The sequence below is a fragment of the Gopherus flavomarginatus genome, chromosome 20 (genome assembly GCF_025201925.1).
Source record: "Gopherus flavomarginatus isolate rGopFla2 chromosome 20, rGopFla2.mat.asm, whole genome shotgun sequence".
Taxonomy (NCBI): domain Eukaryota; kingdom Metazoa; phylum Chordata; order Testudines; family Testudinidae; genus Gopherus; species Gopherus flavomarginatus.
In genome coordinates, this window is record NC_066636.1 from 4656690 (window position 1) to 4670404 (window position 13715).

Here is a 13715-nt window from a genome sequence, read left to right on the forward strand (position 1 = left end):
TGTATCCCAGTCGAGGAGTGGCAGATGTTTCAAACAAAAAATAGCAAATGACAATGTTAAAAATAATCCCAAAGTAGTTTGAAGAAATGTCTGCAAACATCTGATGCATTCATCATCTCTACCTGACAAAGCAATCATGACACCAAACACTGATAAAATTCGCTTCTGTGTCAAAAGTACCTCAGAACCACACACAACTGTTTGTTGGTTGTTATATCGGCACCTTCCTCAGCCTCTCTTTCATTTTTGTCAGCCCCTCTGTCCTTCACGTGGAAGGGCCAGTGTTTCCCAACAACAAAAACAGAGAAATTTCAGATTTTCAAAGCAGTATATTCTGGAAATTTTCGTTCTGCATTATATTTAAGGCCCTACCAAATTGACGTTCATTAAAACTGCATCACAGACCGTGAAATCTGGTGTCCGCCCCCGAAATCTGATCGTTTGTGTGCTTTTACCGTATACTATACAGATTTCAGGGAGGAGCCCAGCCTTTCTCAAAGTGGATGTCCTGACCCAAAAGAGAGTTGCTGAGGGGTCATGGTATTGTCATCCTTACTTCTATCATGCTGCCTTCAGAGCTCGGCAGCTGGAAAGCGGCAGCTGTTGGCAGGGCGCACAGCTATGACGGCAGCATCCCGCCAGCAGCAGCACAGAAGTAAGGGTGGCAATACCACACCATGTCATCCTTACTTCTGCCGGCAGCAACTCTGCTTTTCAGAGTTGTGCTCCTAGCCAGCTGCTTCCCACATAATAACCTTCCGACCCCTCCCCAGCCACAACTCTTTTTTGGGTCAGGATCCTACAATGACAACAATGTGACATTTCAGATTTAAATAGCGGAAATCATGAAATTGACCATGTTACCGTGAAATTGACCAAAATGGACTGTGAATTTGCTAGGGCCCTAGTTATACCAATAAAACCAAAAAGCCTGAGCCAACTGTGCAGGGCGGGAGGGAGGCTGGGCCCAGAGGGCTGGAGCCTGCAGCGTACTGGGGTCAGGGTCAGCTGTGAGCCGGGCAGGGGCGCGATCCCACCCCCTCTGCAGCCCGGGGACCCCGCTGCCACGTGCCCGCCCAGGGGACGCTGCCCGGGCTGGGCTGGGAGGGGAGAAGTTGGCTCCGCCCAGCCCGGGCCCCTGGGGAGGAGTCAGGGCGAGCCCCGCCCACCAGCGGATCACGCGCCAGCCTGGAGGAGACGCTACTTGACGTCTTGCGTGGGCGGGGCCAGGAAGGGGCGGGGCAGCAGCTTGGAACGCTCGGGGTTGGGCCCTGCTTGAGCTCCGAGAAAGGGGAGGAGTCCCCACCCCACTGCTGCGCAGGAGGCTGAAAAGGAAGAGGAATCACGTGCTCCGCACAAGGGCCAATGGGAGCTCCGTCCTCCTGGTCCCGCCCTATGGGGACCTTCAAGCCACGCCCCCTTCCGGCCTAGAAAGCTCCAGTCGCCCCACAGTTCCCGCGCGCCCTTGTGTTACGTCATAAAAGCGCGCCGGAAGTGGGGCGGTGCTAATGCCTCAGCGGCCCGCGCCGGAAGTAGCTGTTCGTCATCGGCGGAAGCGGGTGTGTCGGGCCGTAGCGCGCTGCGGCGGAGGCTGAGCCCGGACCCCGCCATGGCGGCTCCGCCCGCCCCGCCCCCAGCCCCGGGACCCGGCCCCGCGGGGGGCGCCGCGGCTGCGGGGGGGCCGAAGAGTGGGGAGGAGCGGCTGAAAGAGATGGAGGCGGAGATGGCGCTGTGAGCGCGGGGGAGGGGCACCCGGAGTGAGGGGGGAGAGCAGGGCCCTGCGGTGACCGTGGGGAGGAGGTTTGGCGGGTGCGCTCGAGTGGGGAGGGGCGGATTTCTGGGGAGACCAGGGTAAAAGGGGGCGAGGCCGCTGGGTGGGGAGAGGTGGCCGGGGAGACTTGGGGGATGGGCTGCGGGGAGCTGCGCTGGGACAAAAGCCCGGGAGACCCCGGGAAGGGGGTTTGGAATCCGGGGGGAGGCGGTGGGAAGAGGATAAAGGGGTTGGCAGGCAGCGGGTGGGGTATCTGGGAGGATGGCAGGGGGAGGGAGCAGCAGCGTTCAGCTGACGGATTAGTGCTGACAGCGGTGGGCCTGAGATGAGCAGAGCCTAGGACAGAGGGATGGGAGATCTGGAGCAGAAAGGGGCTGTGCCTCATTAGAGACGTGGGGAAGGGAGATGTCCTAGAGGGAGATTGAAGGGCAAAGGGATGTGAACTCTTTAGAGGGAGCGGGGTGCAACTGGAATCCTTGGGGTGTCTGAGGGTGATGGGGAGCCCTTGGCTGGAGGGAATAGGGCACTGGGTGGAAGAGAGCCAGGGGTCGGCAGATACCAAGGCAAAGCAGTGAAAGACCCTGTATCAAAGAAAGGTCTTGTGGTGAGGGACCTGAGGAACTGGGATGGAGTGGGGAGGGGGGCCTCAGGGCAAGAGCGTGGAAAACTCTGGATGGTAGCTGAGAGACCTGAATGTGGTTCCATTTGTCATCCCTCAACCTGTATAGGTTTGAGCAGGAGGTGCTGGGGGCCCCTGTCTCCCTGCCCTCTGGGGCCCCGGTGGTGGAGGCCGTCCCGGTAGCTCTGGCAGTGCCAGCTGTGCCCACGGTGCCCCCAGTCCCAGTGATCCGACCCATCATCGCCACCAACACCTATCAACAGGTGAGGCACCGGCCTATCCCTCACCATGGGGTATGAGCAGTGTGGGGGTGATGCTGGATGCCACTACAGTTCGTTGGCCCAGAAACACAGTGCGGGAATGTAGGTTTCTGGCAGCTTGGAGGTTAAAACCAGAGATGTCCTGGGCACGTGCTGGCCACAGCCCTGACTTGGGCTTCTGTGACTGTGCTCCTCCGTGCCCCTCCCCCAACACACACATACCCTGCCATCTTTGCTGTGTGTCCATCTGCCTGTATCATTAGGGGACAGTGTTGGCACCCATCACTAGGGAGTGAGTTGTCCATTCCTCCCGGTTACTGGATGAAATATTCACAACCAAGGTACCTTTGCCCCCAGGTTAATAGATCAACATAATGAGGTCCCTAATAGACCTCAGGGGTCTCCGGCTGCTCTCCCTTATTGACTTTTAGGGAGCTGTACATGGGTAGGATGCTCTTTGGGTGGTGGAGCAGATTGTGGTGGAAATATCATTAAATGCGAAGCACCTTTTTCCACTGTGACAGTCACTTATTTGTGTTGGGGTAGCTCCTGGGGCCCTGGTCATCTTAGGCTGGGAAGGGAAGGGTTCGTTTTTTGTTATTAAACATTGATTTCACTGGGCACTTGCAAATGCTGAAAAAATATTTCCATCCATGATAATCAAAATTTACATGCAAAGTAAGCAAAATGCTGCTTGAAAACTTAGGAGTTTGATTTAAGGATATTTACTTTGTATACTTTGACATGTGATGTTGGCAATTTGTGTTGTAACCATTATAAACTCTTAAAATCTCAACATTTGCTGTCATTAAATTATTGTCTAACCTCCAACAGTAATATCCTGCAACTGTGACAATTTAAATGGATAGAAATTGGTGAAAAAATTCTTTAAAACATCAGTATTAGCCTCTGAAATTATTTTTAAAAATTCTGCCAAGTGTCCTCATAGACCACGGCTCCCTGCTTGGTTCTGTACAAACACACAATGAAAAAGACATTCCTTCCCCTGGAGATTTTTACAGTTATGCCTTGCTTACGCCTGGAACTATTTAGGAATAATTGATCCTAATTATCTTCATGTGGGAACACTCATATCGGAATAAGGTCTGCCACATAGGGAGTTAATCAAGAATAGCTATTGCACTTTAAATTCATTCCCTACTTAAGTGGTTTTCAACCTGTGGCCCGAAAACCCCAGAGGATCTACAGACTCTGAAAATTCCAAAGGGGTCTGTGCCTTCAATATTTTTAGGGGATCACAAATGAAAAAAGGTTGAAAACCACTGCCCTACCTTATTCTAGGCTTGTCTACACTGAGAAGTTAATTCAGATTAAGGAGTGTCTTGTTCCTGTTTAGCTTAACCCAAACAAACCATTGGAACGAACTCACCAGGGCAGTGGCAGATTGTACATCTCTTGATGTCTCCAAATCCAGACCGGATGCCTTACTTGAGGAAGCTTTAGTTAAACACACGTGATTGGGCTCAGTGCAGTGGGATCAGGCTGAAATTTTCTGACCTGTGTTATACAGGAGGTCAGACTTGATGATTTAATGCTCCCTTCTGGCCTTGGAATCTATGAAAACTGCTGTGCATGAAAAGCAGTAGCCTCAGTTACCGTGTCCTTCCCCTTTCCGTCTGTGGTCTAAATTGCAGGTTGGCAGGGACTTGATGGGTCACAGACGGAATGTAGCTGGGACCGAGTCCCTTAATGGGCTGTTCCCGGAGTGGGTCTCTGTCTCTCCGTTTGTTCTAATTTCTGTGCGGGATCATCCATCTCCCCGGCCTCTCTGTGCTGATGGGTGTGGTGGTGTTAGAGGCCAGTGGTGTAACTGAACTAAAGCTAAATTAACCCTCCACTCCTATGCCAGGCTTGCGAGTCTCACTCCCTCAGCTGCCCTGTCAAATCCCACTGCTCAGCCTCTTTCCTGGTCCTGCCATGCCCTTTAACTAGCTGGTCCTTTCTGCAGCTGCACAGATGTTTCCTGGGATGGTGGGGGCTGTGTTACCTGAGGCCTGTTTGCTTCTGGACAGATGTTTCAGGGCAGGGAGTGTGAGGAGGGATGGTATTCCTTCTGCACTGGCCCATGTACCTCTCCCTCAGGGGTATTATAGAGGTCTGCATTAACAGCTGCCTCTCTTGATTCATGTTTCCGTTCTGCTCCAGGTCCAGCAGAGCTTAGAAGCCCGAGCAGCTGCTGCAGCCACTGTCGTGGCCCCCATCGTGGCCCCCCCGGTACCGTTCGTGGGACCAGGTACGTAGTGTCTCTCGGTGGCCTAGTGTCTGACTGCACATGGCGCGTCTGAGATTCCAAAGCAATGTGTCTGTTCTTTCTCTTTGAGTGAACTTCAGCGCTGGCGAGAGGTGCCGGATCGACAGCCCCGAGAACCGAAGCCCCCTCTTCATCCGCAGGGCAGGTACAGCGATAGGACAAGAGTTCCCCCACACACACATACCTCACCACCTGGAGGGGGCTCAGCTCCTCTGCCATGGCTGCCAATGAGCTATTTGTGCCTCCTGGGTTTGTTTGTTTGCAGGTGTTGACATAGCTAGGAACTGACAGGAGACCCAGTAACTCCATTTCATACATGGGGCTACTGAACAGCCGTCTTCTGGGGACCAGCTTTATCATATATAGTAATAGGCCCATCTAACCCGGTATCCTGCCACCCTGGATCAGAACTGTGGCTTCATCTAATGTGGCATCCTCCCTGCTGTTTGGATCAAACCAGCAGGTCCTTCTAGTGAGGTATCCCCTCTCTGACAGGTGGCCTACAACAGCTGCTAAGAGGATGGTGCAAGTTGCACCCCCTAGTGGTCAGTTATGGAATAATTTCTCAAGCAAAGTTTGTTCCTAACATGCTTTATAAATGTTGTACAGCGTTTACGCCACCCCAAGAGGCAGCTGCATCTTAGCCCTGCGCTATATAGAATCCCAAAGCCCTCTAGAGGCTGCATACACAATTATCATTCACTCAATGGTGACATGCTGCTGCCTGTATACAGCTGCTGTGTCCCACCTTAGAGGCAGCTGCATCTTATCACTGAGTGAATTATTACTGTATATGCAGCCTCTGAAGGGCTTTGGGATCCTTCAGCTGCAAAGGTGTAGAGAAGATGTTGTATTTGTTCTGTTGTCTGTGCTGACATCATAAGATGGGGTGGAAATGAATCCAGCTGAGCCAGGAGTCGGCTGTGACTCAGTTTGCCTCATGTTGTTGAAACGTGTGTGGGCACCTGCTCTCCAGTCGTGGTTGGGGGAGCGGACTCCGGCTCCCATCTTCCTTCACCCTAGATGTCTGACATAACTCATGTGATTGCCGTACAGAATCGGGATGGGTGTGGATGGATATTAACAAGCCCCTCCTCCACAGGCAGCTGTCTAATCAGCCAGGATGCAATTTCTTCAGCGTAATGGGATTCTTGTGCATTGCTGCCCTACAGCCTGGAGTCCAGAAGGGATTTTCCCCTAATGATCAATCCCAGAGCTGGAACACTTGGTCTGTTTGTAATACAGTAGCACCCTCAGCTGAGATGTGCCAGGCGCCTCCCAAACACAGCAAGAGACAGTCTCTGCCCCAGCTGAGGTCAGTGTCCTGTTGTGCCAGGCACTGCCCAGACACAGTGAGAGACTGTCCTGCCACGAAAAGCTCTTGATATAATTAGACAAGGCAAAGGAAGGACCATTCTGGTTTTTCAGGTGAGGAAACTGAGACACGGAGAGTCAAAGTAACTTGTCTGCAGTCACACAGGGCACGTGCGGCAGTTCTGGGAATTGAACCCAGCACTTGCAATACCCAGCCTGGCGCCTTAATGTAAAATTGTCCTTCTCACCCTCTGCAGTTGTCCCTCCACAGAGGCCTCCGATCCTTCGACCAGCCTTTGTGCCTCACGTCCTGCAGAGATCTGGTAAGCTTCCCCCCTGCCAGCCCTCTCTTTACCCTAGTCTAACACGCCTGGATCCTGCTGGTGCTCTCCCTTTCAATCAGGAGACACTGAGTCTGAAATCGTATTTCAATAAAAATTCTCTCCCAAGTTTTCCTAATAAGTGAGATTCTTGCAGAAATAAACCAGGCCTTTCTATAAATCCTGAGGTTGGCAGTTTGTTTGCTGTATTCTTTGCCAAGGGACAGGGGAGACCAGTTTCACTTCATGGATTCTCCCTCGCTCAGGGGAAATGCTAATACCCGAGCTGCGAGGGAGGCCTGTCTTCTTGGTGACTTTCGCTGTTTGCTTGCTCCTTTCTTTGCACTTCCTATAGCCTGGGGGTGGAGTGGTCGGTTTCACTTCCTGTTGGGTAAGTTTCATTTCCTGGCCTTCCCTCCCTCCTTGAATCAGGGGCTAGTTCCAGAATCGAAGCCATGAGGGAAATCCTGTTGTCATAGAAATGGAAACCCCATTCCTGTCTGTCTTTCTCTTAGCTGGTGCTCCCAGGCCCCTGGCGATGCGTCCGCCACACCACCCAGCCATGGTGGGGCCCCCCATGCCCGGTCCCCAGGGCCCACAGATGATGATGGGGCCCCCCATGCAGAGGCCTCCTGGCCCGCTCATGGGGCCCATAGGGCCGATGAGAACTGGCCCACCGGTGAGTGCGTTTCCTTCAGCAGTGGGGTGTGAGGGAGGGACAGGAGCCAATGGGGAGTGGCGGTTGGCTTTTACTTGCCAGGGTGGCTGTACTGTGGGATCAGCTCTGGAGCAAAGCTGGGTTGAGGCTGGTCAGCACTTGGAGGAGAGGCAAACAGGAATGATAGGTGCTGCAGGAAGCTGTGTTTGTGCTGGGGTGCTCTCCTTTTGCAGTTGATGCTGGTCCCAGCGTGGCACTAGGGGGTGGTGTGCTGCAGGGAGCCAGGTGGGGGCACTCCCCCTCAGCACTCAGGGCTGGCCCCAGTACGCCACTAGGGGACACTGTGCTATAGGGAGTGGGGCGGAGGTGCTCTCCCCTGGCAGTCAAGGCTGGCCCCAGTGCGGTGCTAGGGGGCGCTGTGCTGCAGGGAGCCAGATGGGGGCACTCCCCTGGCAGTCAAGGCTGGCCCCAGTGCAGTGCTAGGGGGCGCTGTGCTGCAGGGAGCCAGATGGGGGCACTCCCCTGGCAGTCAAGGCTGGCCCCAGTGCAGTGCTAGGGGGCGCTGTGCTGCAGGGAGCCAGATGGGGGCACTCCCCTGGCAGTCAAGGCTGGCCCCAGTGCAGTGCTAGGGGGCGCTGTGCTGCAGGGAGCCAGATGGGGGCACTCCCCTGGCAGTCAAGGCTGGCCCCAGTGCAGTGCTAGGGGGCGCTGTGCTGCAGGGAGTGGGGTGGGGTGGGGGGGCACTCCCCTGGCAGTCAGGGCTGGTCCCGATGCCCCAGCATGGCACTAGAGGGCGCTGTGCTGCAGGGAGCATGGTGGAGGGCCCAGTAGAGGAGGCTCTCTCCCCTCAGTCAGTACTGGCTGGCCCTGCTACAAGACACTCTGCATTTGTTGTGTGGCTGCTCACCAGCAGCTATGTCCCCCAGAGGCAGCTGCATTTCACGAGCTTTGGGGTGGGGCGGTATTCTGAGCTCTGTCCAGCTGCTGGACAGAGACTGGCCAGGGAGCCATTGTCTGCATTAGCCCCTTTAATGGCCCTGCTGTTGCTGATGTCTAGGTGGGACCGGGGGTCCCCATCGGCCCGATCACTCCTCTGATGTCGGTTCCCCGCCCCCCCGTCGTGGCAGCTCCGAAGATAAATCCCATGGTGATCCAGGCAGCCCCCACGGTGTACTCTGCGCCGCCGGTGAAAAAGCAGGAGGTATGGGGAGGCGGGGGCAGAGCTCTCTGCCATTCAACCTCCATTGGTGCTTGAAAGGAAGGCATTAAATCCCCCCCTACCCCCCAACACACCCTGCTGGGCCATCCCAATGGGAGGGTTTCCTTCTTTCCTTCCCCCAGTTTGTGGTTCTGCTCCTGCCCTGAAGCATGACGGTCAAGAGTTCTGGTCCTTGCCAGTCTTGTATGGGGTTGTTAAATGTCTATTCCCCCTTTAAAACATACCGAGCTGCTTGCTGCAATGTCCCTGTGGCTGGGAGACTTCCTGGAAGGGCTCTGAAGCTGGCCAGGTTGTGGGGGAATGCAGGGAGTTTGGAGAGGGCAGGTGCCAGCCACACACCTGCAGTAGGGGTGGAGGGGTCCTGCGGGATGGACTTTCATGTCCCCCAGGATTCCATCCTCATAGTACCCTTCGGATTTCGCCCACTGCATCGATGTTTGAAGGATTAGTGTGGGGGACATAGTGAACTCCCAGTACATGTCCCTAGCAGGAAGTTCCGCAGGTTAACACTAGTGATTTTGTGTTAACCCCAGTAGCTACCCAGTGGCAGGAAGTCCCATGGGCTAGCTCCAGTGTCCTATTGGTTAATTCCTGTATAATACCCTGTCCTGCCTGGATATTTAGAACTCAAGGCTTCAGGCTGACCTCCCATGGGATTCATGGGGCAGGGAGTCCCATGGGCTAACACACAACCCCTCCCCTTGGGCTGGATTAATGAGGTGGGGAGTTCCCCGGGCTAATCCCTCTGTAGTCGCATGGACCCTGGTGCTAGTCTCCCTATTGCTGCAGGAGGAGCTGCGGGAGCAGCCCCCACCAGTCGTGGTGGAGGAGAAGGAGCCAGGGGGGCTGGAGGAGGCTGTGATTGGCCCCAGCATGCCCGAGGTGGAGCCTGTGATGCCAGAGGCCAGGGTGCTGCCTGCACTGCGTGGGCCTGAACTGGGTCCCATACGAGGGCGTCGGCCCCGTGGCCCCGAACCCGGATTTGCACCAGTGGAGGTAAGGGGACGTCTTTCTCTGGCCGGAGGGGATCAGGGGAGGGGTATATGCAGGAATAGGGGGACAACAGGAGGCCTGGGGTGGGGGATGTCATGAGATGGTTGTGGGGGGACACAATGGGGAGAGAATAGGCTGGAGTGGGGGGAACCATGAGGGGGCTGGGGGTGGGGTCTCTCCAGAGACACCAGGAGTGCCAGTGGTAAGGAGGGTCCTGTGCCAAGGTGGGGGGCTGCTCCTACAGGGGGTCTGTACCGTAGGGGTGTTGCATTGCTAGGGCCTGGTCTGCACCGTGACGGTCCCTCCTCTGCCAATAGGCCGCAGGCTGGGGGTGGGGGCCATGGCTCAGTCAGGATCTTATCGGGGAAGGGGGTGGGTCTGGAGCCAGCCCTGGGCCGGAGGGCTGTGAAGGTTGGGAGTGTTACTGATCCGCTTTGGAGGGAGTGGAGAGCACGGGGACGATGGCTCCGGGTTCTGCCCTGAGGGATGTTGCTGACCCCATGGCCTCCCCAGCCCGTGGTGGAGCCCGTGGTCGAGGACAAAAAGAAAACGAGGCAGGAAAAGCTGAAGCGCTGCATCCGCACGGCGGCCGGGAGCTGCTGGGAGGACTCCAGCCTGCTGGAGTGGGACTCAGGTGAGAGGGCGGAATCCCAGGTGGCTGGGGTAGGGAGGGGAGGGATTGAACCGCAGCAGGGCACAGGCAAACCCCAGGATATTATTGGAGTTAATTTGTGGGACTCCCTGCTGCAGGGGGCTGACGTTGAGAGTTGACCTCTGGGACTCCCTGCCACGGGATATTGCTGGGGGTTGACCTGGCAAGCTCATTCAATGGAGCAGATGCTGAGTTCTGTGGCAGAGGATTGCCATGATCACAGGCAGGGGTCAGCTGGTTCCTATGGCCCTGCCCCACTCTCACCCTCCCCTCACCCCTCCCATCCCAGATGACTTCCGGATCTTCTGCGGGGACCTGGGCAACGAGGTGAACGACGACATCCTGGCCCGGGCCTTCAGCCGCTACCCGTCCTTCCTCAAGGCCAAGGTGATCCGGGACAAGCGCACCGGCAAGACCAAGGGCTACGGGTTCGTCAGCTTCAAGGACCCCAATGACTACGTCCGCGCCATGCGTGAGATGAACGGTGAGGGGAGGTGGGGACAGGTTCCCCTGGGGGGAAGGGTTAGGCCGTCGCACCACAGACGGGCGGGGGGCAGGTTACTCTGTTGTGCTTCAATTGGCTTGGCTGCCCTTTGACCCTGCTGCCGCCCCCCAGCGTGTGTCGTGGGGGGTAGCCCCAAGGCAGCTTGTGGGGGCAGGGCCTGGCGGGTGATGCAAGCTATGGGGCAGCTCAGCCCCACATAGAGCCCTGGGGATTGGCCTGGGGGCAGTCCCCAGCCTGGTGAGAGGAGGGACCTGAGGGTGTGACGAGCCCCTCTGCGGAGCAAGGTGTAGTCAAATGTGTCCCCTCCCCCCGTTTTGGGAGCACCTGCTGCCCCCCATCTACTGACCCCCTGCCCCTATCTGTGCCCCCCGGCAGGTAAATATGTGGGCAGCCGCCCCATCAAGCTGCGCAAGAGCATGTGGAAGGATCGCAACATTGATGTGGTGCGCAAGAAGCAGAAAGAGAAGAAGAAACTTGGACTGAGATAGCCGGGGCGGGGGGGCTGCCCCCTTCCAGCCCAGGCCCCCCATCCCAGGGGCCCCAGCCGACACCAGACAGACTCAGCCCCCAGGGCAGGTGGGGGCCATGGTGCTGGGTGGCCAGCCACCGTACCCCCCTTTCGTCTGTCTTGTACGATAGCTCCTAACCCAGGGCAGATTCCTCTGTGGACTCTCCAGTGCCCCCTTGCGTGCTGCCATGGGTACCGGTGCCTGGTGCGGGGGCAGGCATATGTGTAACACTCCCCACAGGCCGCTGGCCCCACCCTAATAAATGTTCATTTTTCTTTCGTACTTACAAGCCCAAGGGTTGGGGTTTCCTTGCTTTCTCTCCCTGGGGCGTGCTCCCCAGGTCCATACCACCTCCTGCTGGAGGGGCAGAGCTCAGGGCTTGAGCCTCATTCTCTTCCCTCCAGTCCAGGGCAGGGATGGCGCTCTGGCTGGGGGGAAGGGGGGGGGGTTACTGGGGGCACCAAGCTGTTCCCCTGTGGAGCTGAATAATTCTGGTCCATGCCCATCAATCCCACCCTGCAGCCCCCTGCTAGCCCAGCTCTGGGCCCTCCCTGCCCAAGCTCTGCCAGTGCCCCATAAGCCTGAGCCGCAGCCGCTGCTAACCCAGCCCTGCCTCCCGTCCCCCAGCGTCCCTTAATCCTGACCCAATAGCCCCCTGCTGGGCCAGCCCTGGGCTACCCCCCACCCCCCGAGTCCAGCCATTGCCCCTCAGTCCTCACCTACCAGTGGGGGGCTGGCTGAGTGCTGGATCTCAGGTTCTGACCTGGTAAGTCAGCCCAGGTATGTGTAATCCAGGGGTGGGCAAACTACGGCCTGTCAGACCCTTTAATCCGGCCCTCGAGCTTCTACCAGGGACCAGGGTCGGCGGCTTGTTCCTGCTCCATGCAGCTCCCGGGAGCCAGCGGCATGTCCCCCCTCTGGCTCCTATGTGTAGGGGCAGCCGGGGGGTCCGCACTGGCTCTGCAGTTCCCATTGGCTGGGAACTGTAACCAATGGATGGTGCAGTGTGCAAAGCCCCCTGACCAGCGCCACCTCCCATACTCCCAACCCCTCTGCTCCACCCCTAGCCTGTACCTCCCCCCACACCACAACCCCCTACCTCAGCCTGAACCCCACTTCCCACACTCCCATTTCTGGCACCACCCTGGAAGCTGAACCCATCAGCCCAAATCCCCCATCCCCCCCATCTCAATCTCCAGCCCAGAGCCCCCTCTTGCACCCTTAACTCTTTTCTGGCCCCACCCCAGCGCCCAATTTCATGAGCATTCATGGCCTGCCATACAATTTGCCTATCCCTGGTGTAACCCCTCAGGCAGGGAGCTCTGCAGTGTCTCCAGCAGGGGGCAGTAGCACTGCAGCTGGAAGGTAGGTGCAGATTGGCATTGTGGTGGCAGGCTGTAGTGCCACCTGCTGGCGGATGCTGGCCGGCGGCCCCTGTATGTGGGAGCTTGTCTTGTGTTCTTCCCTGGAGCCAATCTCAGCCCCCCTCCCTTGCTCTAACCACTAGACCCCACTCCCCTCCCAGGGCTGGGGATAGAACCCAGCTGGCCTGGCCTGGCCTGGCCTCAGCCCCCATTCACCCTGCCTGCACATGCTCCCTACCCAGCTTTGGCAGACATGGAGGCCCTGGTCTGTGAGGGTGGGGGGGCAGGAAGCTGCAAGTGCTGATACCCTCTCCCCCCGCGCAAGGGGGGCAGGGTTGGTCAGTCAGCGCAGGGGCAGCTGTATCCTTTGGGGAAAAGGGGGGGGGGAGAGGAGGTCTGTGTCCCCACTTAGCTCCTCCCCCCCTGCTTTTTCCATCATAACCTCTTCCCCTGGGAGCAGCCAGTGCCCCCTGCTGGAGAGAGCCAGCCCGGCAGGGCTCCAAGCCCTGAAGCTGCATCAGCTGAGGGAGATTCTCCTGGAGCTTGAGTGTGCAGTAGAGCGAGCCCCTCCTAGTCTGCCCCCACCTCCACTGCCAGTCCCCCTCCCCACCCTTTGCTAGGCCTCCTCAGCCCCCACCCAACTGCCAGCCCCCCAGGGCCTCCCCAGTCCCCTCCCCACTGCTAGTCCCTTTCCCTACCCCTGTTAGGCCTCCCCAGCCAATCTCCCCAACATCCCAGGGCCTCACCTACCTGCCAGCCCCCTCCCCCCGAATCACCCTGCATGCACAAACAATGTCACGCATAACAACACAACCTTTAATACATGGGGTGAGGGAGGAGGCATATTACAGTCGCTGTCAGCCCCATGGACTGGGGATGTCACGGATACAATCCCCCACAGAGCAGCGGTGCTACAGTGTATCCGCACATCATTCCGCCAGCGTGGGGGGCTGCTACCATGAGACCCGCGGGTCCTGCCTACAGAGGGGAGGTTGGGATGAGGGGATGGATGGGGGAGGCGCTAGTGATTTCCACCCCTCCATAGGCACCCCCACACAACAGCTGGCCTCACACAACAGGTGCCCCCTAGTGTCTAGAGGTAACAGCTGGCACCAGTTACAACAGGCATCTACACTCAATGGGCTCCCCTTGCTGTGTCCAAAGGCAACAACCAGCCTCCACTCCTGCCAGATGCCCACGCTCACAGCCAGCAGCCTCACCCAAAGGGTGTCTCAGCCAGCCAGCCCGCCCCACCCCCC

At 57.4% G+C, this 13715-nt stretch overlaps 1 protein-coding gene across 2 annotated transcripts; it reads left to right on the forward strand.

The window, feature by feature from the left end:
- Positions 1–1550: 1550 nt before the first annotated feature.
- RBM42 (RNA binding motif protein 42) lies at positions 1551–11374 on the forward strand. Of its 2 annotated transcripts, XM_050930162.1 has the most exons (11): positions 1552–1731; positions 2500–2653; positions 4817–4904; positions 4993–5067; positions 6494–6559; positions 7072–7235; positions 8272–8415; positions 9223–9429; positions 9940–10060; positions 10368–10562; positions 10959–11374. In XM_050930162.1, exons 1-11 carry the CDS (start codon positions 1610–1612, stop codon positions 11069–11071), a joined length of 1449 nt encoding a protein of 482 aa, XP_050786119.1. In that variant the 5' UTR covers positions 1552–1609; the 3' UTR covers positions 11072–11374. The 2 variants fall into 2 exon arrangements, with proteins under 2 accessions (XP_050786120.1, XP_050786119.1); XM_050930163.1 differs by lacking the exon at positions 4993–5067 and having other exon boundaries at positions 1551–1731.
- Positions 11375–13715: the final 2341 nt, after the last annotated feature.